Source organism: Rhodofomes roseus (genome assembly GCF_022264815.1).
Source record: "Rhodofomes roseus strain CIRM-BRFM 1785 chromosome Unknown C8Q71scaffold_15, whole genome shotgun sequence".
Taxonomy (NCBI): domain Eukaryota; kingdom Fungi; phylum Basidiomycota; class Agaricomycetes; order Polyporales; family Fomitopsidaceae; genus Rhodofomes; species Rhodofomes roseus.
In genome coordinates this window covers 36,653-61,649 of record NW_025952971.1, presented here as the reverse complement: position 1 = coordinate 61,649, position 24,997 = coordinate 36,653, and the positions used below count along the sequence as shown (strand labels likewise).

Sequence of the window (24,997 nt, the reverse complement as noted above, 5' to 3'; positions counted from 1 at the left end):
GGCCGCTGCTCCTGCATCTCAGACGACGATGGCACGACGCATTAGTGTCCACAGCGTGCAAGAATGCAGACACGATCGCTACCACAGGCCTGATATGTCGAGAGGACGGCTGAATCACGGCCGTATACCAAATACAGTATGGCATGAGAACGGAAGAGCCGCGAACCTGCAGGGCAGCGTTCGCTGAGGCTGAGTTGCAGATCTTTTGCAACGCGTGCAGCAAGAAGTCAGAAGGTTCAGCCCAAACGCAGCTCTATCGCACTCATCGGCGCACTGGCCCACCGTCGCGCTGAGCGTCGCGTCCGCCTGAAACACGGCCCTCGAGGCAGCCGGCGGCCCATCTGTTCTGGGGGCTGAGGTGTCCTTTGTCCGCGTCCTGCAAAACACGTCACAAACAAGAATGCGGTCCACCGGGACGCACTCCCGGCGACCTATTCATTATCTGAGAATGATCGAGTGGGCTCACGAGGACGGAGAACGCAGTGATCCATGCGCACAACACGACCTCCACAGTCATACGACTCGGAGGCGTCTCTATCATCAATATGAGAGTACGATGACAGGCATGCGACAGGCGATGCGAGGCCACAGGTAGAGAGAAAGCCGGGTCGTCATTTTGTCTGTATTTTCTGCGTCTTTTTCTGATTCTAGCTATTTTCTGTGCAATGAATGTACCACCCCCTCGTCTTCAGCGCCTGGACAGCTCGCTGCGAAATCATTGTCAGATGGAGCAAGCTCAATGCATCACTGAACACACCTGAACGCAGAGTCGATACAAGACTTGACCTCCTTATAGCTCACAACCAGACAGCTCTGTTCGTCCCGAGACACAAGCATGATCCGTTCCTCGCTGCCGGCGTCCAGCTATGCGCATTTTCATATTCAGCTGCGTTCCCCGGGTGGCGTCTCGACACTCACCTTGTTCAGGGATGTCAAGACATGCGACAGATTGACCACAGGATTGCCATGTTCGTCGACCTGATGGAAGACGTAGTCGCGGAACAGCTTGATGATATACCTGTCCCCCGTCTCCGACCATCTCGGCTCCCTTGCGAACCTAACACCCCGTCAACACTCTGTCATCCAGCCAACCGAGACGCAAGGCGACGCACTCAGGCCGTTCGTTGATGAACCCAAACTTGCAGAGCAGCCTGACGAGCCGCGCGTTCTCGAGCTCGCTCATCAGCTCGCCTTCGAGGCAATCGATAGCGCTGCGGGACGAGGGAAGGGGCGTTATTAGCACGAAGCCGGGGATCGTCTCCCCGCACGACCCACTTTTGCATCTCGTCCATCTCCGCGAGCATCCGTCCACCAAACATCTCAAACAACTGACCGATCGTCTGAGATGCACAGACCGACGCGACTCAGCATCGTGTCGTCCCTGCGAGAGCGGTATGCGCACGCACCTTGTTCGGCGCGGGCTTCGACACGAGGAAGAGCGCGACGGCCTTGAGCTCCGCAGAGTAATGCCTCCCGACATTCTCGACCGCCTTCGCAAAGTTGTTCATCGCCGCGAGGTTATTCGTGCACAGCGCGAACACGAGCTTCCCGAACATCATCAGGTCCTCCTGCTGCAGGATCGACACGTCCGGGTGCGCCTCGTACGTCAGCACGTCCACCACGCCGCACGCGCTGATGCGGAGCCTAGCAACCGGTCAGCGAGGATGGGCTGGAGAGGACGGGCGGGCGCACCTGTTCTGGCCGGTGACGAGCACCTTCGTCGCATCGATGATGCGTACGGCCATGCCCGCGTCGTGGACGGCCTTGACCGCACGCGCGAGCTGTATAACGTACGACCAGATCGTCCTCTCCGGGAGGCGGGGGCTCTGGGTCATCAGGCGGCCGTTCTGGTACTGCGGTGCCTTGGGCTTGATGTGCGCCTCGTACAGCGTGCGCGCGTTCGGGTGGTAGTCGTACACGACGACGAGCGCTGTAGCGGAGTGAGATCGATGGGAAGCGGGGGAAGAATGGGTGTACGTACAGTTGTCGCCGAAGGCGCGCGTGGTGAAGGCTTCGCGCACGGAGATGATGTTGGGGTGTCGAAGGCGGGACCACGTTTCGATCCCACTGAACGCGGCCTGCTGCATCAAGCGAAAGTCTGCATAGGCAATATATCAATGCGAGTCAGATCGCCGACAGTGTAAAACGCACTCTCGACGCGCCGCAAGGCGTACGACACACCGTCCGTGAAGGTCGTTGCGCGATACATCGTCGAATACCAATTACCAAACTTGCGGCGCTCGCCGGCAGTGGGCTCCAGGGGAAGTAGGGAGTGATACCCCTGTAGCTCCTCAGGTAAATTAAGTCCGTGAGCCGGGGAGTTGTACAGCGTCTCAGCGCGATTCTGAAGCTCCTCACGGATGTTATCCGATATGAAGTACCGATGTGCGAGGTTCTCGGGGCGCGGTTGTGTGTACAGGTGGTAATTCAGCTGTGAAAGGTGAATGAAGCGAGGGGCATCATAGAGAAGACTGAGTGGAGAACACACTGGTTGCTGAGCGAAGGTAAACTGGGTAGAATACAGCGGATCTCCGTCGAAGCCCATCATCGCAGGATCAGCGCCGTTTGCGTATGGGTTCGCCATCTAATGGACGTCAGGCACAGAACTTTTCGGATGAGTAGGAACTCACAAGATGGGACCCATCGCTGAAGGTGTCGCCATTGGTGCCATCGTAGGCGAAGGGGTCGTACTCGTCGATCTCTTGGTAGTCAGACTCGACTAACTGATGTTCCGACGGCACTTCGGATGGACTACAATACCATGAGACATGTGTAGAGACGAGCAGCGGAAGACGCACGAAAAGATGGAAGGGAACGACGGGACAGCGGGGACTGGTTCAGGGCTCTCTGCGGTTGCGGTCTTCGGAACGAATACAGGTGCGTTAACGGCCTGAGCCGGCAGCGCGGCACTCGGAACAGGAGAATCAGGTGGTCTGCGGAGCGTAAGCCCATACGGACACACAAAGAGAGAATGGATGCGCTCACACAGGCGAAGAGTCGTCGCGCTGTGGGGGTGTGAGTGCGGGGTGGCTCACTGCGGGGAGGCACGCACGGCAGGAGGATGATAATAGATACAGCCTTTATCTTGGAATTTACACGATCTACGAGTACATTTAACGACGGTTGCGGAGTGTCCGAGACTGGCACGCACCCGTATATGAGGATATTTCTACACTGGCGTTGGGTAGAGTCTGCGGGGGGTGAGTGAAGGCTCGGGGGGCGGTTCTCGGACTCACCCTTCTTGGCGGACGGAGACCTTGGGCTGGGAGGGTCCTGGGTGGAAGGAGCGACTATCTTGACTGCGGCGGAGGACGGCCTGGAGAAGAAGGCCATGTCACCCTGAGCCATCCCGGGCCAAGAGGTGGTCAGACTTGGTCAGATCAACTTCAGCGTCGCCCGCCCACAGCCTGCCCGCCCCAGACGCGCACGCCCACGTGCCCTGTACATACTTGCCCAAACAGCCGCCCACAACCCGCCCGCCGCACCCCGCCCTCCTCGTCTCCGACCACCATGGCTGCGCTCGCCAGGGACGCCGCCGCATTCAAGTCTGCCCTCCACAGGCAGGACTACTCCTCCTGGCACGCCCAGCCAGAACCCGCACCGCCCGCCCCGGCCGCGCCTCCTCCCGTAGAGTCTTCTGAGCCGCCGCACAAGAAGAAGAAGCGGCCAAAGTCCAGTACGTCTCTGCCCGAGTGCCTGTCACGGTGGCCCTGGCTGACCTGTCGCCGCAGATGTCGTCTACTCGCAGCCCGCCGACACGGGCACGGGCACGAACGTCAACACGCAGCTCGTGTACCTCGTGAACCACCTCAAGTCGAACGGCAACCCCATGCGGCTGCAGGACCTGGCCATCATCACGAACATCCCCGTCGACACACACCCGGCGCTCCTGGAGAAGTTCCGCGCGCACGACCGCGTCGTGCATGACCCACGGACAGACTTGTACTCCTACCGGGTGCGTATGCTCGGCTTCCTCGCCCTTACTGACCCTTATCCGGAGCCGCCAGCATGACTTCAACGTGCGGAATAAAGCGGCGCTCCTCACAGAGATCCAGCGACAAACACGCAAGGGCGGCGGGCTGTCCATCCGCACACTCAAAGAGAGCTGGAAGGAGGCGCCACAGGCGGTCGAGGAGCTCGAGAAGGAGGGCGAGGTGTATGTCACACGGACGTTGAAGGACGGGCAGATGCGGATGGTCTTCTGGAACGAGATGAAGCCTGACGAGGAGAGCGGGGGTCTTTCGGTCGAGAAAGGTGCGTATACACGTCTATCCACTTGGGATCGCAGTTGACCTCTCCGCGCAGAGTTCAACGACCTCTGGCACTCGCTCACAGTCCCCAACGACGTCGACCTCCTGAAGCAGCTCGCTTCGGAGGGCCTGCAGGCGACCGCCGCCGAGGCGGTCGTGCCCAGGGGGTCGAACACAAAGAAGAAGGGGAAGAAGTCCGCGCCGCGGCAGCGGCAGGTGCGCATCACGAATACGCATCTCAAGGGGCAGATCGACCTCTCCCGAGACTACGTCGCCCCCAGCGCGGGGAAGTGATGCGCGCGTGCGGTCTCGAGGCGCGAGGCTGCCGCGAGGTGCTCGGCGCCATTCATGTCGTTAGGCTGCGGAGGTGGATCGGTGAACCTGCCGCGTATGGTCGCTTGCGCGCGATGGACGGACTTGGTGCGGCGGATTACATACATCCATGGGTAGGCGTGCTGCTTTTGTACATATTCGTGCATGTCGTCTTCTCGTAATACATACAGGTTGTACACTAGTTTATCGGACGTCGCACTCGTGTTGGTCTATCTGACTGTTGTATCTTGTGGTTAGCGGCTTGCAGGTGGACTTTCACGACACACAACTTGGGCGATCATCGGTCTGTGGTGACATTTATCATGTACAAGTGCACACTTCGTTGCAAGTAGTCTACAGATCAGCGAGGTACATGAGAGAATTCACGGTACATACGTACTCAACTGCGTCGTCACTCAGACGAGCCATTCATCGGCATATATGGAACAGATCCCCGAGATCGGTATATGCTATCCCAAGCCCTTTGCAAGAAGTCTTCTGCTTGTCACAAGAACCGTCGCAGTACGGGCGCGGTGGCTCATTCTTGCTGCGCGAAGGGGTTCGCAATCTCCTCAGATCCGTCTACCGGGCTGAGGAGGGTGATCGTGGGCCCACGGAGCACCACAAGTCCCAGTTGACGAGTTTTTGGTTCCGAGTCTGACTCTGTCCACGGTCAAAGTCAGAACGTAGTGGAGGCGGGAAGATGTAAGAGACCGCACCTGTCTGGAGATTTTCTTCGACTTCGTCGAGCACAAGGTTGAGTAGCTGATCATAGCCCTTCAGCACGCCAGTAACTAAGGGCACTTAGCGTACGTGTGCTGCACGATAGAACGCAGACACGGTACCTTCTCTGCCGCCCGTGAACTTGACTCGTATCCTTTCGTTGGCGTATTTGGACAGATCGAGAATAGCCTCGCGCTTCGGCTTGTCCATTGTTGGCTGGGCTCTGTATATGCGGCGCGCACGTACTCATCAGCACGATTGATGGCATTTTGGTGCGGACAGAAAGGACTGACTGCGAACCGCGCCCTCTGTTTGAGGCTGCGCCTCGCGCGCCACCTCTGCCTGCGCCACGACCCTAGGACAAAGGGCATGAGCTGAGCGCACGTAGCTGAGAGAGAACTGCATACCCTGTCAGCCATTTGGTGTGGTTGGGGTAGTTGCGAGAACGCGTGAGGGAGAGAACAAGGGCAAGCGCCTCGCGGGGTGTATACGGGCGGGTCCGAGGAGACTGTTGGGCATCACGACGAAGAATAAAGGTCAGCGGGGCAGCGGGGACAAAGCTGGGGCCTGCCTTTGGCCTGCGTTGTGTTGGAGGCGGGTGTGGCTCGTGTTGATAACTGGATGGAGAAGGTGGCTTTGAAAATCCGACGCCGCGCGTGGGCTGCCTGCCGTCGAGCGCATCTCCTCTCCTCCCTCCACCCTGCACGAGCCGCCACTCTCCGCGTGCAAGCCCACTGTCCTTCAAAACATCGCCCGTTCTCTCCACCACCGCCCAACCGTCTCCTGTCCGCGCACAGCCCACGACCGACCATGAACGCTAGCGAGCTCCTCGCCAATACCCTATCTGCCGGTGCGCACCCGCCTTTCTCCCTTCTCTCCGCGTCCGTCGCGCTGAAACTCATCCCTGCGCTGTTCGTGCCCGCGCGCAGATGGACACACGCGTCAGGATGCGACCGCGAAGCTCGAGGCCGCGTCCCAGGAGAACTATGTCAGTGCCGCCCGTCCCCCGATCGCCCTCCTACTGACTCGTGTCTCCGCGACGGACAGCCCGCATACATGATGATGCTCTCCACCGAGCTCGTCAACGAAAGCTCGCCCCAGCACGTCAGGAACGCGGCCGGTCTCGCGCTCAAGAACGCTCTGACCGCCCGAGTGAGTGATGCGATCATCCCGCCCCCTGCCGCCTGCGTGCTGACCCCCTGCCCAGGAAAGCGCACGACAACTAGACAACTCCAACCGATGGCTCGCGCTCGACGACAACACGCGCAACAAGGTCAAGCAGGACGGCATGATGGCCCTCGGCTCGACCAACGCCAAAATCGGCACCGTCGCCGCCCAGGTCGTCGCCGCCATCGCCTCCGTCGAGCTCCCGCAGGGCCAGTGGTCTGAGCTCATTGAGATCCTCCTCGGCTTCGTGAACAACCAGTCCAGCACGAACATGCGCGTCGCGACCCTCCAGGCGATTGGCTTCATCTGTGAGACTATCGTGAGTGTTTGTTGCGCGCAAGACACCACACTATTGAGTATGCGCATTAGAAACCTGAGATCCTCGCAATGCGCTCGAACGAGATCCTCACGGCTGTCATTCACGGTGCACGTAAGGAGGAGCCGTCTCCGGAGGTTCAGTTGGCGGCCATCACCGCGCTCCTGAACTCTCTGGAGTTCGTGCGCGAAAACTTTGAGCGTGAGGTGAGGGAAAGTCCTTTTGTCAGGTATGCTTTGGATTGACATAGGTTCAAGGGCGAGCGCAACTACATCATGCAAGTTGTTTGTGAGGCAACCCAGAGTCCCTCCGTCACTGTCCAGGTCGGCGCGTTTGAGTGCCTTGTCAAGATCATGACCCTCTATTACGAGAAAATGAGCTTTTACATGGAGCGTGCTCTGTTCGGCGTGAGTGGCCGTCCACGTTGGCGACTGAGATATTTTGCTGATTGTTATATTGCAGCTCACTGTTATGGGCATGAAGCACACTGAAGAGACGATCGCTCTGCAGGCTGTCGAGTTCTGGTCGACAGTCTGCGAGATCGAGACGGATTTGATATGGGAAGCCCAAGAGGTGCGTCTCCGAGATTACCGGAATAGACAAATACCGACCAGGTACGGGGATAGGCCTCCGAATACGGTGAGCTGCCCGAAAATGAGAGCAAATTCTTCGCGAAGATCGCGCTGCCCGAGATCGTGCCCGTGCTGCTCCAGCTCCTCACCCGGCAGGAGGAGGACGCGGATGAGGACGAATGGAATATCTCCATGGCGGCGGGGACATGCCTGGGTCTGCTCGCACAGGCCGTCGCAGACACGATCGTGCCCGCAGTCATTCCGTTCATCGAGGCGAACATCAAGGCACAGGACTGGCACCACCGCGAGGCGGCCGTCATGGCGTTTGGCTCGATCCTCGAGGGCCCCGACCCGAACGTGCTCACACCGCTGGTCAACCAGGCGCTGCCGATCCTGATCGACATGATGAACGACCCGAATCTGCACGTCAAGGACACGGATGCGTGGACGCTCGGCCGGATATGCGACCTGCTCATCAACACGATCAAGCCGGACGTGCACCTCCACCCCCTCGTGTCTGCGCTCGTCAACGGCCTGCAGGACAACCCGCGCATCGTGGCGAACTGCTGCTGGGCGCTGATGAACCTCGCGGACCAGTTGGGGTACAGCGAGGGCGACGACGTCTCTGCGGCGAACACTAACCCGCTGTCGCCGTATGTTGACGGGATTGTGCAGGCACTCTTGCGTGTTACCGAGACGTGCGTTGTTGTCCCTTTCCGGTGAACCGCTCTGACTCTTCGCGACAGCGCGAGCAACGAAGGTAACTACCGTACCGCTGCATACGAGGCCATCACGTCCTACGTCACGCACTCGTCCGCGGACACTATCCCCGTGGTTCAGAACACGGCGGTCGCTATCCTTGCGCGGATGGAGCAGTTGCTTGCCATGCAAGTGAGTGGGATCTTAGCCATCGGAGTTCTGCATTTGTCTGATCATCTCCAGAACCAAATCGTCGGTGTCGATGACAGGAACAACTGGAACGACCTCCAAAGCAACTTCTGCAGTGTCATCATCGTGCGTATCTCGAGCTCTTCATATGCGTCGGCGACTGAAGTTCATGCTTCGGGCAGAGTGTCACCCGCAAACTCGGCGAGGGCATCCAACCGCTGGCTGACCGGATTATGACCCTCATTCTCCAGCTCATGTCAGCAGCAGGGAAGACGTCTACCATCCTCGAGGACGCCTTCCTCGTCGTCGGCTCGCTCGCCGCCTCGCTGGAGCAGGGCTTCGCGCCGTACATCTCGGCGTTCCTGCCCTTCCTGTACCCCGCGCTCAAGGCCTTCGACGACACGCAGTTGTGCACGGTCGCCGTGGGCGTCATCGGCGACATCTGCCGTGCGCTTGGCGAGCACAGCTCGCAGTACGCGAACGCGTTCATGGGCGTGCTCCTGGAGGACCTGTCGAGCGAGGTGCTGAACCGCGACGTGAAGGTGTCGATCTTGTCGTGCTTTGGTGATATCGCGCTGGCGATTGGCATGACGTTCGAGCCGTATATGCAGACGACCATGGGCGTGTTGCGGCAAGCTGGCGCGGTGCAGCCGAACCCGGTAGGTATATGCTATCCGTTCGTTTGTGTATCGTGCTGACTGTCGGCTTCAGCTTGACCTCGACATGGTCGAGTACGTCGCATCCCTGCGGGAAGGTATCCTTGAGGCGTACACTGGTATCGTCGCAGGTCTCAAGAACACGGAGAAGTGTATGTCTTGTGTCTTTTTCTAGTCGGCCTGAAGCTCATCGTTGCTTGTGTAGCCACGCTGCTCCTTCCACACATCCCGCACATCTTGGAGCTCGTGCAAAAGTGTCTGGCGGACAGCGAGCGGACAGACACGGCTGCCAAGCTGTGCTTCGGCCTCATCGGCGATCTGGCGGACACCTTCCCTGATGGCCAGGTCAAGCAGCTCTTGCTCTCGGACTGGTTGATGAACGAGCTACGTCAAAAGAACCGTTACCCACAGGACGTGAAGAAGACCCTGCGCTGGGCACGCGAGGTCAGTCATCGCGATCTGCCTGGCTGTATTCTTTCTGACGTGTTCGCCACAGATGGTCAAGCGGGCCACTGCATAGATATCCTCATGAGCTGCGTCGACGGGCTCGACAATTGTGTTTCTCGTTTCCTGTTCTCTCTTCGTTCATAAATCTCGATCCATCTCCTACGTCTCATGTCTCGCACTCAGCATATCGCCTCTGAAGGAGGCACGTCATCCGCATGCACGCACAGTAGAGCGGGCTCCCCGGTGTGGGCCCCGCCACTCATGTCTATAGGACAATTGGCTTTCACCGTCGACGCACACCACCTGTTTTCCACCATTGTATCCCTGGTTCCATCCCAATGTTCCAATCCCATCTGCCTCGCCTCGCCACGCTCACTTGCGATCGTCCCGTCCGGTGCTGCATCCTATTATGTTTTCAATAATGTCGCTGAGTCTCTGGACCGGGTTAGCTCCGTGTCCGTCATAATGCTGTGGTTTCCTGAAGGGAAAAATATCACTCGCGTACTAGTATGGTTATGCTTTGTTGCATATGCTGGTCTGTTAAACCTGTTACATCATGTATTCATGTCAAGATCAAATCGAACTCTACTCTCTGAACGTGGACCTCCATGCAGGATCCGCTGGTCCCGGTCAACGTTCAACGGCGTTGGGTTTGAGTCGTCACGTCTCACGAACTGGTACCTACTGACCCTTGCTATGATCCAATTCCCAAAGCCGGTTTATCCGCTGTGTGAGGCGAATATTAATGGGATTCGAGTGACATGGTAACCAATGTACGCGCCGTACGTAGCGAATCTAGGATCCGAGCTCCTGATTGGCTGAAGCGACGCGATGTCCGCTTTGGGCGACTCCCGCCGTCGGGCCGTCGCCACCTGTCGCGGTTTCTTTGACACTCTGACGGCGCGCCCGTCCGGCGGCGTAACTGACCGACGAATCACTGCATTGCATGAAACGGTTGCGCACACGCGTCAACTCCGCGCGTAGCATGCTTAGATAGGCTAGAGTCTGCTAAGTAGAGTCCGCTGGCAGGCGAGACAATAAGCAGATTCGGATTCAGATTGGAAAGCTTCGAGGTGTCCGCAGCTGGCACGCAACCATAACGAGCCTGGAACTTTGCATGACCGAGTTCTCTGCACACGCAATGTGTAGTCTGGTGAACAGAACTTGGAGCGAACGACTGGGGAAGGAAGTGCTGCGTTTGTTTTCGCGATAGACATGAGACGGGCCACGGCAGAGGCTTGTGATTGCAAGGCACGGGTCGCGTGACGTGCGAGTATGGCGGGCGGGCGCCTAGCGGGGGTCAGGTCGGCGGACGGTGGCTGGGACTGGTTCCCATCCTTCTCCTTCCCCTTCTCTCTTCACAGCCATGTCGTCCCAAGCTCTGCCTGTTATACCCCTTACATACCCTCTTATTCTTCTTCCAACTGCCCGCATCACCATCCCCGTCAGTAACGCTGCCGGCGAACTACTCCTCGAACTCGTCCAGGAAGCCGACACTCCACCCGTCGTAGCGGCCGTCCCCATACCCTCAGCGGACTCTTCGACGCTTCATAACTGGGGAACCGCGGCGCGCATCGTGCGCGTTGTTCGACCACCGCGATCTCTCGCGCGCGACACCCAGCGGCCGTACCTGCTCACCCTCCTTGGTCTGGCACGCATACACCTCCCGGAACCGGTGAACCCGCGCGAGAAGATCGAGGGGCCTGCAGAGCGCATCGTAGAGTATCCAATCTCCGAGGGCGCGCCCTCCGCCGAGGCCGCCGCTACGTTCAAAGCCGCAGCGATCAAGCTGCTCGACCGCCTCTCTCGCGATGCGCCCAACGATTCCAAGCGCGACTTCTACGTCAAGCTCTCCAATATGGTCGACGAGGTGACCACCCAGCGCTCCCCCTGGCTCGCTGATATGCTCGCCGCGAGCCTCAACGTAGAGTACGCTGACAAACTCGGTGCGTCCCGTCCGACCCTGCCTTCCGTACGTTCGGGGCGCGCTAACGCAGAGTCCCGCCGCAGACTTCCTATCTGTTGTTCGCGCGGACGACCGCTTGAAGCGCGCTACTGCGATATTTGTCAAGCAGACATCTATCTCGGAAGTCAGCAAGAAGATCGCACAGTCAATTGACGAGAGCCTGTCCAAGCAGCAGAAGGAGTTTTTCCTTCGCCAGCAGCTCGCCGCCATTCAGCGCGAGCTTCGCAACCTCAGGTCCGCACCGGTCCCTTCGCGGCCGGGTACGCCGGACGCCGCAGAGAGCAGGGGGCCTGGCGCGCCCGTGTCTGAGCTGGACGATGAGGAACAGGCGGAGGCGAACGAGATGTCGGACATCCGCGCGAAGATCGAGGCCATGGCCAAGAATAGCGAGGAGCGCAAGATCGCCGTGAGGGAGTGGAGGAGACTCCGACGGACTCCGGCTACCAGCGTTGAGCACGGCGTCATTCGCAATTACGTACGTGTGTCTTTCTTCCCAGTCCACTCACTTTCTTAATTTGTGCCATTGCTCTCAGCTTGAATGGCTCACTGCCGTGCCCTGGCCCGGCTCTGCTCAGACCACCGCCTCCCTCGAAGCTCTGCGCGACCGCAACTTCTTGAGCAAAGCCCGCGCGCAGCTCGATGCAGATCACTACGGCCTCGAGAAAATCAAGAAGCGCCTGATTGAATACCTGGCCGTCGTGAGGCTCAAAGAGCTTCAGGCGGAGAAGGAGGGTCAATCGGTGGTGCTTGAAGGCGAGAAGAATGCTGCGCAGGCGCAGCAACAGGATATACAGACCTCAAAGGAACAACAGGTGGATGGACGGGATGATAGTAAGGCACTTGTCCCGGTACCGAAGGGCCTGCCTATGCCTTCGCCTGTCCCAAAGCCATCTACGAGGAAGAGCGTGAAGGGACCCATTCTTCTGTAAGCAATTATGCCTTGTCTCATGTTTCAGTACAGTATCTGTGATGCTCATGCTTGTGTCATGCAGGTTTGTCGGACCTCCGGGTACGGGTAAAACCTCGCTCGGGCAGTCCATCGCCCGCGCGCTCGATCGACCGTTCCAGCGCATCTCGCTGGGCGGTGTGCGTGACGAGGGCGAGATCCGCGGGCACAGGCGGACGTATGTCGCCAGTGGCCCCGGGAACATCGTGCAGGCTCTGAGGAAGGCTGGCCGGCCTGATCCTGTGATTCTTTTGTGAGTGACGCATTCCGAGTTCGGGTTGGGTTGGTGGACTCAGGGTGATTGTGGGTGGACAGGGATGAGATCGACAAGATCTCACACAGTAACTTCCATGGGGACCCGGCAGCCGCGCTGCTTGAAGTCTTGGACCCAGAACAAAACCACTCGTTCCATGTGAGTAGTCTCGGTGTGCACAGCAGTGTATGCGCGCTCATGCGAGCATGTACAGGATCATTACATCAATGTACCTGTCGACTTGAGCCAGGTGCTCTTCATCTGTACTTCGAATACCCTTGAGACGATCGCAGCACCTTTGCTGGACCGCTGCGAGGTTGTACATCTGTCTGGTACGTTTGCTTACGAAAATTCGAAGATGCTCGTCTCATGAAGTGTTCCAGGATATACATATGATGAGAAGATGCATATCGCGCGCCGCTTCCTTCTTCCAAAACAATTGCAGGCGAACGGCCTGACTGCAGATCACCTCAGCATCGATGACTCCGTGCTCATGCATATAGCGACCCACTATACCCGCGAAGCAGGTGTGCGCTCGTTGGAACGGGCCATCGGTGCCGTCGTCCGGTATAAGGCCGTCGAGTGGGCAGAGTACTGCGACGGCATCGGCGCCGATCCGAACGCTGACCTATCCGACGTACTCGCCCGGCAAGCACCCAGCGACAAGGAGTACAGGAAAGCCGTCTCAGAAGACGAGCTTGAGACGATCCTTGGAATTGCGCGCTGGGACGAGGACGAGCGCGAGCGCGAGGAGCGGCGCGGGCTCGTGTATGGGCTCGTCGTCACCGGCATGGGCGAGGGCGGCGTGCTTCCCGTCGAGACGATCATGGTGCCTGGCGTGGGCAAGCTGAAGCTCACCGGCAGCCTCGGCGAGGTCATCAAGGAGAGCGCGGAGCTCGCGCTGAGCTGGGTGAAGAGGCATGCGTATGACCTGTATATCACGAAGACCCGCGCGCAGGACCCGTTAAAGAACCCGGACCCTGTGGATGTGCATTTGCATCTCCCGAGTGGGGCGGTGAAGAAGGATGGGCCGTCGGCGGGGATTGCGATGGTGAGTGCCATCTTTGGTTCTACTCGCGCGAATGCAGTGGACTGACGGGGCCTATGACAGACATGTGCATTTGTATCGCTGCTCACAGGAGTGTGCGTGCCCAGCAACATTGCCATGACCGGCGAAGTCACCCTCCGCGGACGCGTCGGTCCGGTCGGTGGCATCAAGGAGAAGGTCCTGGGGGCACACCGTGCGCAGATCACCAAGGTCATCCTTCCTTGGTCCAACCGCAAGGACGTCGAGCACGACGTGCCCAAGGAGGTCCGCGCCCAAATGCAGATTGTTTACGTGCGCACTGTCGAGGAGGTCCTCGAGGCCGCCTTCGGGAAGGGCGTCGTTGGATGGAGGCGGAGCGATGTTCTCGTAGAGAGCAGGCTCTGAGCGCAGAGGTATCATAATGTGCACATACTGTATGTATCGTTAGCATTGGGGGCAGTGTGAAGTATGAGTCTCGGGTGCATATTTGGATGGCTACGTTTGTTCTTTCTTGGATCGCATATAGTGCGCATATATTGTACGACACTGTCAAGGCGGACCGACTGATTCTGCTTCAGGTTTAATACTTATACCTCTTCGTTTTGATTGCTGGTACTTCGCTTTTCTTGCGCACGCTCTCTTGTCATTGTACATTATTGTATGTCGTGAAACGCTCAGTGCATTGCTGTGCCTGTAATCCACTTCTCGTAGTCGAACTTGGTCGGCAACGAATCTCGGGGACCGTCCAGCCTCTGTGGGTTCACGCTCTCCACGTAAGTGGCAAACACGTCCTCCTTCGTTTCCTGTAACCAGCTGAGATCGCCGTGTGCGATGAAGACGCCGCTCTGGTACTTCTCGCGGTCATCGCGGGCGACGCCGTCGTCGGTCATCACGAGTAGCTCTTCATACTGATTGACGTATCTGCAGTCGTTGTCAACAAGCAGTTCATTCTGGTTCGAGTGGTTCACATACTCCTGGTACTCGTCCTCCTCCTTCGGTGCCACCGCTGGGTCCATGAGCTGAGTCGCAATTGCCTCAGTACAAGTTGGGTCTAACTCCACCGCATTGCCGACGAAGCGAGAGCGAGGGCGTGCTACTCCGTCCACAGGTGACATGCGCGAGCCCTTGGGGCTTGAGCGCATCCACCGTCGAACCCCGTCCATCAACCTGCGATAAAGAACGGTCAGCGACATTCTTGGCTGGAGGAACATAGGATTTACTTCGGGTGGTGGTGGTGATGCGAAGACGTGTTGTGATGTGGTAGGAATGGGCTATGGTTTATGTCTCGTGCAGTCTTACTGCACAAGCTACCGTCAATTCATACCTCGCAAGTCTGCGGAGGACTGGGCTTACCCGGGCAGCTTCAGCGTGCTATTCATTGAGAACGCAAAATGCTTCCCCAGAGAAGTGAACAACAACGGCTTATAATACTCGATCCAGAAATCTCCACGCGTGTTGATGAACTGGTTGATTCCGCGCTCACAATCCTCCAGCACATACGCGGTCTCGAGGTGCTCCTCCTTGAACCACTTCTGGTACTTGCCCCGCTGCGGCGGCCGTGCGACCGCGCGCTCGGGGTTGATCCCGAGGAAGAGGTTGATTGCGGCCTGCTTGTCGGCGTCAAGCAGGGAGTTGGCGTAAAACCGGCGGAGGTTCTCGATGATGTCGCGGGAGTGGCTGTTCCAGTGTGGCATCCGGCGGTAGGTCTCGACGCGATTGACGAGGGCGCTGCCGGTGTATTGGAGTGCGAGGCCTAGTGCGCAACGGCCGAAATCTCAGTACCAGGTGATTGGTAGGAAAGGACGTAGACGCACTGTCTCCGTGATCATGGTACATTTCAGTCAGCATGTTCACCGCGTCGGAGTCGAACGCGAGGTTTGGCGAGTCCACGACGCCAAGTGCGTACAGTTGGTGGCCTAATGCCCGCTTCCCGAACACAAACTGCGCGGCGTTCGTCCGGTCAAGGCAGTCCACGCAGTTCGTACGACAGATGCCGTTCTGCAGCAGCATTGTACTTCGCCATGACCTTCCCGGGGCGTCCGACTCTCTGCCATCCATGCAGTCAGAATGGGATTTCATGAGACTGATGAGGCTTACTGGGCTTCAATGTCGAGTGCATGCGAGAACGGCTCGGGCCCAGAGTGAAAAAACCCCGTCGTCTGTATGGACTCTTCCGCGATATCCTCAAGTACTCCAATAACGTCTTGCGTCTTCCTGTCACGACTATCTCAGCAACCGCTCATCCACACGCCCCACAGTGCGACTCACTCCTTGTACGCGCGCGACATGTCCCACGCACGATAGATCATGTGTTTCTGAGGCGGGAGGAACTGGTTGAGGTACTCGACGCACTGCTGGTACTCAATGCCGAGCTTGTTCTCGCGTGGGACGGGCTCGCGCTTCTTGATGAGGTTCAGCAGCATCAGCGGTGCGCCGTACCGCGCGAACAGGTCGGCAAAGTGCCGCGACGCGGCGGTGTAGAACGGGTCCATCACGCTGACTGCGAGTGCGTGTTAGGGGGTTGGCGGGGTGGGCATGGATGTGGAGAGGGAACGTACTCTCGATGGGCGGCTTGGGGCTCATGCTGTTGGTTTCTTGTGCCCAGTAGACGGGGATGCTACCTCGGTACTGCGCCCGTTGAGCACATGATTTGAGGGAGCGGTGCGGTGCTTACCTGTACGTAGCTAGTGAAGTTGGGGCTCGGTCGTCGGCCTTGGTGCTCGCCGTCAGGTGTGCGCTGCGCAGGATAGTAGAAGGGCGTGGTGAGTGTCTCAGAGACAATCTGCTCTGTCTCGACCTCGTTGGCTACATTGCCCTGTTACACAGTCATAATTAACACACGAGTCAAGAACACTGTGGACGTACTTCGTCGTTCACACCGCGCTTGAGGTATCGTGCGCCTGCATGATGCCGGGATCGCCGCGCGATGAGGGTAATGAAGATGACACGTCCAAGCACAGTGAGTTCTGTGGCGCCGTTTCAGAACGAATTGGTGAGTGAAAGTGACGAGCTATACTAACTAGCCTGATCAACATGCCCGTGAATCAGTGGCAAGAGCCAGTGGTTCTTGGAGGCCGGCGACTTCCCATCATTGAAAGGAGATGTTAGCAAGTGGTTGTTCCATGCAAAGCGGTCGTTGAGCATCCACCGTCGGTGTGGAGGCAGGCCCGTGCGGGTGAGGTTGTGTTGTAGAGTGGACGTGAGGTCATAAGTGTAACTGAACCTCGTTCGTTGGTGCCTGTCATCAGACGGGTTGCCGCCGTACGCACCTGAAGTAGAAGTTCTTGGACATGTCAACGTGCTTGAAAATATTCATGAGGCGTTGCTCCTCCGCGGGTTTGTCAATCTTGTGGCTGAAGCACACCGGCAAGATGTCCGTGCTCTCACAGTGATAGACGTAGTGTCCACCCAGGAGCGCAACCACGGAGCGCTTCGAGATGACAATCATATACCACCCCGCGGTGAACTGCACGAAACCTAGTATATTCGTCGGTACAGAGATATGTAACATACTGGCCGAGACGGGGCGCACCAGCGATGCCGAAGAACACCCTTGCCCGCCCCAAACCGCCGCTGCCCCGGTTGCCGTCCTCGAGCATCTTGAGCATGGCGCTCATCTGCTTGCCGCTGTAGACGGCCTCATCCTCGACGACCTCGAGTTCGTCCTGCGACGTCCGGTCGATCTTGATGATCTTGTGCCGGGAGTCGGAGGTGTTGGACGCGACGATGTAGAAGCGGAGGCGATTCTCATACAGGATGAACTTGTTGAAAACGAGAGCCTGGTCGTCGGCATGATGCGAGGGGTAGACGGAGGGCGGCGTTGTTGAGGCACCTGCGATAAATGACTGCGGTTTGCTCTCGCGCGATTCGGAGGACGCGACCTCTTCGCGGCTGTCGGGTATCGAGGATCCTGGTACTGAAGACAATGAGTGTTGCGAGACTGGGGTTACCGTCTCGCTGGTATCTGAGGCTACGTCGATGTTGTCCGAGTGCAGTGGTGTGGGTATCTCAATGGGCGGGAGGGATGGTTTCCTGCTGGCGGTGGGAGACAGGGTGTTCGCCACTGCAGAGCTTGAGCTCGCCATCACGAGCGGCGAGGAAGACAGCGTGGGCTGCCGTGGGTGTCGGCGACAGCGAGCAGGGCGTGGCTGAGAGCGCTGCCGCCACCGACGCGCACCGATCTCAATCTCGGAGGTGGATGGTCGTCTCCGCTGCCCCGGGTCTGCTGCGACCTCCATGTCTGCAGAAGCCCCTCCAATCTATGAGCCTGTTGACGAAGTAAGTCCCCCGGTGCATACAATGCAACCCATCCGAATAACTGCTTGGCGCAGTCGAACCTCTCCAGTGACACCGGGGAGATCTACCTCTTCCAATGGCTTGCGTCTACCGAGAAAGCGGTCCGGCAGGCTAGCACGGTGAGTTTCTCGCCATGACACTAGTGATTGACCGGTTCGTTGACATCTCATTCCAGGAGGACTTGAAGGCAACTCAGACCGACCTTGAAGAGACCCTTGTCAAGATTGTTTCCGCGCCGGAACCGTACCCGCCTCCAGGTCGTCCTGTCCGAAGCATTGTCGCGAAATGCCTCGTTGCCTTGTACATGAGGGGAGAAACGAAGACCTTGTATGACACGATCCAATCATTTCTGAAGATCATCGGAGAGCCGAAGGGCGTGGGGAAGGACTCGAGCAAGATGTACGTGAGCTTTCTTGGGTAGTGCACCGGGTGACTCCTGCAGGTGTGCGCGCTGCTGCCACAAACGTTGCATATAGGTAGGCTTCGATTAGAGCCCTCATGCATCGACGGGAGCACTCGGAGCACTACTCTTGGCATGTCCTACTGACCGGCTGATTTCAGCGCAGCAATGTATTGCGTCGCAGAATTAATGGGCATGTTTGGCAGCCAGGTGGGCTTGCACTGAATTGTGCTAATCCTGCATCTCTGACGGTCAGTCCGGGTAGGTCATGTCCCTTGTGGTGGAAATCGTCACCACGTGTTTGAAGCTCTACCGCACATCCTCTACGGTAAGCACTACGGACATCTCAGTGACGACAGCCTCGGTCTGACGCGTAGTGCAAGCCGATTATACTCAGGTACCATTCACTTGTTGCTCTTGAGAAGACCTTGTCAACAGCGAAGCGAGCCGTCACCGACGCGCTCGTGAAGGACATCATCAAGCAAATGAAGTACGCGCTCAGTGACAAGGCGCTGCCCATCCAGCGTGCTGCATGCAACGTGACTACACAACGCTTTCTACATACTCGATTTGAAGTCTCATAGTGCCTTAGGTTTTGGTTCTCATGTACCCAGCAGATGACAGCACACGCCTAGTAACGGACGTCGACTCGCTCGTCGTGTCATGTACGAAGAGCCTGGAGGGCGCCGACCAACTCACACGGTGCTCGCTCGCCAAGCTCGTCGCGCACATCCTCGCAGCCACCCAAGTGCAGCGGGTGGTCCCCGCCGCGGAGCCGCCAAAGAAGGCCAAGAAGGGGCAGAACCCGAACGAGGACGAGGAGGACGCGATGCCGGGCATGCACGTGCAGGCGGAGGAGGCGAAGCCGGTCATGACCCCGCAGGAGATGCTTGCTCAGCTCTCGAGTCAGTTCAACAAGCCGCAGGCGAGCAAGAAGACGCGCGTGGGGATATTCGACTTCTATGCAGCGCTGTTCGCACACCTGGAGAGCGCGTGGCTGGAGGCGAACTATGGACTGTTCGTGGGCCATTTGATGACCGAGATCGTGGCAAACCCGAGGAACTCGACTACGAGATACGAGACTCTGCTGGTCAGGGCGCTCGTGGAGGTGCTGTTGAGAGACCTTGTGGGTGTGAGGATGCTCGGGGAGCAGGCACAGATCAGCGCGATCCAGGAGCTGTCGACGGTATACTTGAAGCGGTGGCCTGCGTTGATGCCAGGCCAGACCGCGCCGAATCCGCTTTGCCTCGTCGTTGCGCTTAGAGAGGTCGCGGGGCTCCTGCAGCAACTGGGCAATGCGCCGCCACCTGTACAGGTACGTTCTCGTTCTGAGGCTGCTTGAAACGATAGTGACGTGACTTGGCACAGGATGCTCTCGTAGAGCCATTGCAGACGCTTCTAGGACACCCGAACCATACCATCCGTGTCAACGCGTCATGGGCCCTCCGATGCTTCTGCTACTCCACTCCTCTCCGCCTACCGAAGGTTCTGCTCAGCGTAGTCGAAATGTTGCAGCGGGACCTCACCACCCTCACCACGCCTGCTGCACCAGCGGACATCACTAACCGAACACTCGGACACGCATACGGGCTTGCAGCGCTCCTAGCTGTCATCCCCGAGCGTCCGCTCTACGTCAGCTACGACATCAGCGCGAAGGTCTTCGACATGGCGGTCCAGCTCCTCAAGCGCGCGGGCGAGCACGAGGTGAGGGTGGCGAGGACGGAGGTCGAGGTTGCCTGGACGTGCATCGCGGCACTGATGGCGCTGGGTCCGAACTTCGTGCGCGCGCACCTCCCGCAGCTCCTCGTCCTCTGGCGAAACGCCCTCCCGAAGCCAACCAGCAAGGACGCGCAGACCGGGCGGAGCCCCGCAGAGTGGATGTTCCTCCTGCACCTCCGCGAGAGTGCGCTGGGCGCCGTCTACTGCTTCCTGAAGTACAATTCGCCTGCGCTTGTCACCCCGGACGTGACGCGGCGCGTCGCGTCGATGCTCAGCAACTCGCTTTCGTTCGCGAACACGTTCACCTCGCGTCGCATCGATGACAACCCTGAGGCGCCCCCGCCCGAGTCGAAGGAGCTCTCGCTCGAGAGCCGCGAGGCCCTCCTCCGTACGCGGATCTTCCTGTGTTTCTCGCTGATTGGCCATTCAGGCGCGACGGAGTCAATACAGTCGAGTTTGCTCCAGTCGGCGATATCGTTGTTCGCGAGCCCGGAGGGATATGCGGGATCCCCGTTGCAGGCGGCGATCGCCTCCTCGACTGGGTCGTTCACTTCTATCTGGCAGAGCACGGATGGGTACGCGTACGGCGTGTCTGATGTCGAGATTGAGGAGAGACCCAGGCCGTGGATGAACCGGGATAGTGTCGAAGTGTCTATCGAGGAGCTGGTAAGTTTGGATTACTCCCTCGCAAGGCGTCTCGCTCACTGTCCCCAAGACCCAAAAACCGATCCTCAGATCTTGCTCCCATGACCCCTTGTTCCTTTGCCAGCGAATATCGCCCGACGTCGCGAATCAGTGGCCCGAGCCGCCACCTCCCGCGACCGCAGCCGTGAATGCCGCCGTACAGCTGTTCGCCCAGCTGCTGCCTCTGCAGGACCTTTCCGTTGCAGTTCGCTCCTTGACACAACTGGTCGAATCTACTGGGTCACCGAAGCTCGAGAAGAACTCCGGACGTAAAGCGGCCGTATCCGTCAACGCCATACTAGCACTGGTCCTCGCACTCAGACAAGTCAATAGTGCACGATCGCGCCAGGTACTGGGTAGTCCGCAGGTTACATCTCTTCTTGCTCCTCTATTGAAGGTAGGCACCAGTGTTTGTTCCTATGAGAGTCCTCATAAGATTTTCGCACCCAGGACGTCCTCGTGGACGGTGACTTGTTGCTGCGCAAAGGGAGTGCTGAAGCTATCGGCCGCCTGGCCAATATCGCAGGCACCAACTTCCTGACGAATCAGGCGAAGACTCTGGTGGATCAAGTCGTCAGCAACCGAGATCCTCATGGGCGTGCCGGATGTGCACTCGCTTTCGGAGAGATCCATGCGCATGTGGGTGGGATGGCGGCCGGTCCCCTCCTGAAGACCACCGTTCACGTCCTCATGTCCTTAATCAACGATCCTCATCCCGTCGTCCACTTCTGGGCGCTCACAGCACTCGCGCGCGTCATCGATGCTGCTAGTCTGGCCTATGCACCTTTCGTCCCGAGTACGCTGGGTCTACTCTTTAAGGTGTACATGATGGAAACGCATGAACCGGAGGGCGGCGCGCTCAACCAAGCTAACCTCAGCGGTGACCTTCCTGCATATCAGGTCGTTTGCCAGAATATCGACGCAGTGATCACTGTGCTTGGGCCTGATATCCAGGACTCGGCTCGCTCTCGCACTCTGGTCCTTGATCTTGTTCATCAATTCATAAGCGAAGATGACGATGGCATTTGCGTGGAAGCTATCAGTTGTATCCAGCACTTCCTCATGTTTGCGCCCGACTCTGTCAATGTACCGGACCTGGTGGACCGCTTCAGAGGGTACCTGTCTTCATCGCGTCGGCCTCTCAAGCTTGCCTCGATCAACGCACTCTATCAGCTCGTGCAAAAGGACGCCTTCGCCATGTCAAGGCTTGGGGGTGATCAGCTTGTCGAGGAGTTGTTCGCTATGCTCGACGACGACTCATCCGTGGACGGTGTACGCAACGTCATCACAAGCTGGCTTCAGCAGACCGTCGTTCACAATCCATCCGCTTGGATCGATCTGTGTCAACGCATCATGTCTCGTACGACCGCTTCGCAGCAGATAACTGACGCGGCCGCCAAGAAGGGTGACTTATTGGATGACGAAGGGCAGGCGCTCAGTGTGGGCACGAACCAGGACTCGGGAACCGCTGGTGGTCGCCAAACGTCGCGATGGAGAACCCAGCTTTTTGCCCTGCAATGCTTACATAGCATCTGCGCGATCGTTGGTAGCTCGGGACGCAGGGAACATCTGGACATCACACTCGCTCGCAGCCAAGGCATCCCAGTTCGTGGACTGCTAGTGTCGCGTGTACCGGACTTGATCAAGATCGCGTTCACTGCTTCAGCTGCTCAAGTCACGGAGATTCGCCTGGAGGGGCTGACGGTCCTACGCGATGTTATAGAGGTGAGCCGTTGATAATTGGTTGAATTCGCTTTACTCATCGTCAAGTAGATCTTTGCCAAGACACCGGATCCGGAATATGAGGATGCCCTCTTATTGGAACAGCACCAAGCGCCGATCACTGCCGCCTTGACACCTGCTTTCTCATCTGATTCGACCCCAGAGATCCTCGCAACAGCCATTGGAGCCTGCGCTGTGTTTGTAGGTTGCGGTGTAGTGAAGGATGTCAGCAGAATGGGCCGCATACTCAAGCTTCTCACCTCTGCTCTGGAGCAGTCGAAAGGTAAGACTCACTCTCTATATGCTGTGGTCACTTCTGATTTATAATACCAGAGTCTGGAATGCTGTCGCTCGGTGAGGCCGCTGAGCTCAGTCCCAATGCTTCTGTCATGCTGCGGATTGCAACTTTGTCGGCCTGGGCTGAGTTGCAGGTGGCAAGTCAGAGCCAGAGCTACCTGGTCAACGTTGTGAAACCGTACAGGCCGGCGCTGGCCCCCCTCTGGGTGGCTTGTTTGCGTGACTACGCCAGTGTGCGTGCAGACACAGAGGTTGTCGAAGAAGCTTCTGCTGGCACAATAGATTCGTCGTATACTAGTCTTGGGAAGGAAGTGCTTTTACCAGTGCGTTGTCCTATCACTATCGTCTGCGCTGGTCTCACAATATACTGTAGTATTACGTCGAATCATGGCCGGTCATCCTTCAGGCCATGGCAACTGCGATGGAGGAGGACGAATCCTATATTGTGGCCGCCATGGACGGCCAGGAAGGTGTTAGTACCACTCCAAGACAGGGGTCTGGCGACCCCGTTCGAGAAGAACCGACTGCATTCTTTTTTGCCGTGTTTGGCTTAGTATATGAGGCCCTTTGCACCGCAGTACCCGATGCAGACATGGCGGCAAGACGGGTTTGCAGGATTGCACTGCAGGCGCTGAAATCTCTCATCTGTCCGAAATATTGCGGAAAGGCCTTCACCGACCCCGTTTTGTTCGAAGAACTCGTCAACCTCTTTTATCGTATGGCGCTTACGGAGCCGGCAGCTGTGCAAATGTATATGGTGGAGGCAGTCGCAAGTTTGGCTGAAGGCCTGGCCTTGGTGCAGAATGGCGGTCCAGCAATGTAGTATCCGTTTATGCCTTCTCTCTCTCAACGCAGCTCACTCCCCTATGATACAGGGGTGGCACTTCAATACAGGAGCTGATGAGCCTTCCGCAAGTACATTCCGTGCGGATATGTGCTTATGTGTTGCGGAGAGCTATTACTGGTCCACGGACCAGTGCAGTGGGTGGGTGCTGACCGACTTGCACAACAAGTAACCACTCTGACTCCATCCTATCAGTCGATGGTTCGACCCCTCTGGACAAAGTGAAGCTCATCAACGCGACATTTGAGGCGTTCATCAAGATATCATCGTCATTCGGCATCTCTCAACGAGAGGAGTTCAGAGCTATGGGTATCACGTTGTATAGTGGTAACTCTCGTCCTACTCGCTTTGCAGTAAAGTGGCTTGATGTTGTTCCATGTTTCAGAACTCTTGAAGGACGAAAGCTCAGAGGTCGACTTGGTCGGGCCTACACTACAATCACTGAAGAGTCTCCTCGAGAAACCTGCTGATCTCGTTGACACGGATGAGAAATATGAGAAGGTTATCCACGGTATCCTTTCTGCTTGCTTGGTGAATGTCGATGAGATGAGGTTGGTCTTCTGTATGGTGTCCCAGAATAGTTGCTAAGCATGCACCCTCACAGGGGACGGCAAGGAGCGATCTCTACGAGGAAGATCAAGACCAACCTTTTGGCTGCTGTGCTCGTATTGACTGTAATCCCTCCGAGCGTCAAGGTCGGACGTGCTGTCCTCGACCACTGTTGTTTCTTGCTCTCTCAGAAGCTATCGGACGCGGACGAGGTCGGTGTTTCTTCATTCGCATCAATCGCGGTGTCTGACGCCTCGCAGGTCTCGTTGACGGCCGCTCACTGCGCCAAAACGCTCATTCTCGCGTCCACATCCGGGAATGCCGCGCTTCGTCATTGTGCGAAACACCTTTTGCCTGGCATGGTGGAATGTCTGGCCAAGATCGCTGCATCTATAGCAGATGATGCTACCGATTCGCAGCTAGCCATGGCGGACGAGATATTCAAAGCGCTCACTGCGTTGATTTCATCATTACCGGAGGAGCTCCGTAAGTCCATGCATCATTGTCCCGTGGATGTTCTTCATGCCTTTCGTCTAGGTTCGCGAGCGCTGGGCATCCTGATGCCAGCTATGATTCTGCTACTCGATCCCGCCCGAGTCATTCCGACCAAGATGCATACTCAGAGCGTCAGGCAATTACTTGCGATCGCTGCTATTTCACCAGCTGCGTTCAAGGACGCGACAAGCAAGCTCGATCAGGAGACGCGCGATACGTTGGAGACTTCCGTCAGGCAGGCCGTCGGAAATCGCGGACAAGCAGCAGATGCTCCCAAACCCCAGATCTCTTTGCGATCGTTCTGAGAGGACTGTATTCGACTGTTGCTCTGGTGTAATTGCGTAATTTATTATGCTTGGAATATCACATTGTTTCATTACCATGATCCCTACGTGCAAGAGTTGCCACCAATGGTCATGCAGAACAACTGACATCTCGAAGTCGTTCAATCGTTGCGAGAAGCAAGGG

The 24,997-nt window shown here is 57.7% G+C and overlaps 7 protein-coding genes across 7 annotated transcripts; 4 read left to right on the top strand and 3 right to left on the bottom strand.

Moving 5' to 3' along the window:
• Positions 1-486: 486 nt before the first annotated feature.
• Positions 487-3,377, bottom strand: C8Q71DRAFT_768506 (uncharacterized protein). The gene is made up of 16 exons (XM_047924255.1): positions 3,237-3,377; positions 3,152-3,191; positions 3,053-3,101; positions 2,986-3,005; positions 2,799-2,933; positions 2,631-2,751; positions 2,489-2,584; positions 2,152-2,431; positions 1,982-2,098; positions 1,693-1,930; positions 1,407-1,644; positions 1,276-1,340; positions 1,113-1,211; positions 919-1,057; positions 758-864; positions 487-707 (listed from the first exon to the last, which is right to left on the bottom strand). Exons 1-16 carry the CDS (start codon positions 3,346-3,348, stop codon positions 689-691), a joined length of 1,875 nt encoding a protein of 624 aa, XP_047776922.1. The 5' UTR covers positions 3,349-3,377; the 3' UTR covers positions 487-688.
• Positions 3,378-3,486: 109 nt separating this feature from the next.
• C8Q71DRAFT_768497 (uncharacterized protein) lies at positions 3,487-4,326 on the top strand. The gene is made up of 2 exons (XM_047924254.1): positions 3,487-3,676; positions 3,732-4,326. The coding sequence occupies exons 1-2, from the start codon at positions 3,511-3,513 to the stop codon at positions 4,010-4,012; spliced, it is 447 nt and encodes a 148-aa protein (XP_047776921.1). The 5' UTR covers positions 3,487-3,510; the 3' UTR covers positions 4,013-4,326.
• A 636-nt stretch (positions 4,327-4,962) lies between these two features.
• On the bottom strand, positions 4,963-5,935 carry C8Q71DRAFT_768491 (U6 snRNA-associated Sm-like protein LSm7). Its single transcript, XM_047924253.1, has 5 exons — positions 5,857-5,935; positions 5,693-5,793; positions 5,408-5,640; positions 5,282-5,356; positions 4,963-5,225 (listed from the first exon to the last, which is right to left on the bottom strand). The coding sequence occupies exons 3-5, from the start codon at positions 5,493-5,495 to the stop codon at positions 5,101-5,103; spliced, it is 288 nt and encodes a 95-aa protein (XP_047776920.1). The 5' UTR covers positions 5,496-5,640; positions 5,693-5,793; positions 5,857-5,935; the 3' UTR covers positions 4,963-5,100.
• A 160-nt stretch (positions 5,936-6,095) lies between these two features.
• On the top strand, positions 6,096-9,404 carry C8Q71DRAFT_859391 (ARM repeat-containing protein; the record flags this gene model as incomplete). The annotated part of the gene is made up of 14 exons (XM_047927625.1): positions 6,096-6,135; positions 6,215-6,273; positions 6,333-6,437; positions 6,493-6,771; positions 6,822-6,974; positions 7,026-7,175; positions 7,231-7,341; positions 7,395-8,038; positions 8,087-8,231; positions 8,283-8,354; positions 8,411-8,887; positions 8,940-9,036; positions 9,090-9,328; positions 9,381-9,404. The coding sequence occupies 14 exons, from the start codon at positions 6,096-6,098 to the stop codon at positions 9,402-9,404; spliced, it is 2,595 nt and encodes an 864-aa protein (XP_047776919.1).
• Positions 9,405-10,671: 1,267 nt separating this feature from the next.
• On the top strand, positions 10,672-14,036 carry C8Q71DRAFT_139226 (Lon protease C-terminal proteolytic domain-containing protein). The gene is made up of 8 exons (XM_047916537.1): positions 10,672-11,277; positions 11,342-11,772; positions 11,831-12,222; positions 12,290-12,496; positions 12,559-12,655; positions 12,711-12,828; positions 12,880-13,547; positions 13,608-14,036. Exons 1-8 carry the CDS (start codon positions 10,698-10,700, stop codon positions 13,926-13,928), a joined length of 2,814 nt encoding a protein of 937 aa, XP_047776918.1. The 5' UTR covers positions 10,672-10,697; the 3' UTR covers positions 13,929-14,036.
• Positions 14,037-14,197: 161 nt separating this feature from the next.
• Positions 14,198-17,608, bottom strand: C8Q71DRAFT_859389 (SacI homology domain-containing protein; the record flags this gene model as incomplete). Its single annotated transcript, XM_047927624.1, has 13 exons — positions 14,198-14,444; positions 14,496-14,690; positions 14,744-14,821; positions 14,877-15,276; positions 15,338-15,570; positions 15,621-15,737; positions 15,792-16,023; positions 16,082-16,151; positions 16,198-16,338; positions 16,389-16,489; positions 16,544-16,740; positions 16,793-17,000; positions 17,056-17,608. 13 exons carry the CDS (start codon positions 17,606-17,608, stop codon positions 14,198-14,200), a joined length of 2,772 nt encoding a protein of 923 aa, XP_047776917.1.
• Positions 17,609-17,672: 64 nt separating this feature from the next.
• C8Q71DRAFT_837875 (ARM repeat-containing protein) lies at positions 17,673-24,986 on the top strand. The gene is made up of 19 exons (XM_047926475.1): positions 17,673-17,801; positions 17,855-17,938; positions 17,995-18,218; positions 18,381-18,429; positions 18,485-18,547; positions 18,603-18,758; positions 18,812-19,534; positions 19,588-20,604; positions 20,654-21,019; positions 21,073-22,347; positions 22,396-22,627; positions 22,678-22,964; positions 23,015-23,460; positions 23,517-23,626; positions 23,681-23,812; positions 23,871-24,036; positions 24,090-24,246; positions 24,295-24,520; positions 24,572-24,986. The coding sequence occupies exons 1-19, from the start codon at positions 17,760-17,762 to the stop codon at positions 24,832-24,834; spliced, it is 6,018 nt and encodes a 2,005-aa protein (XP_047776916.1). The 5' UTR covers positions 17,673-17,759; the 3' UTR covers positions 24,835-24,986.
• Positions 24,987-24,997: the final 11 nt, after the last annotated feature.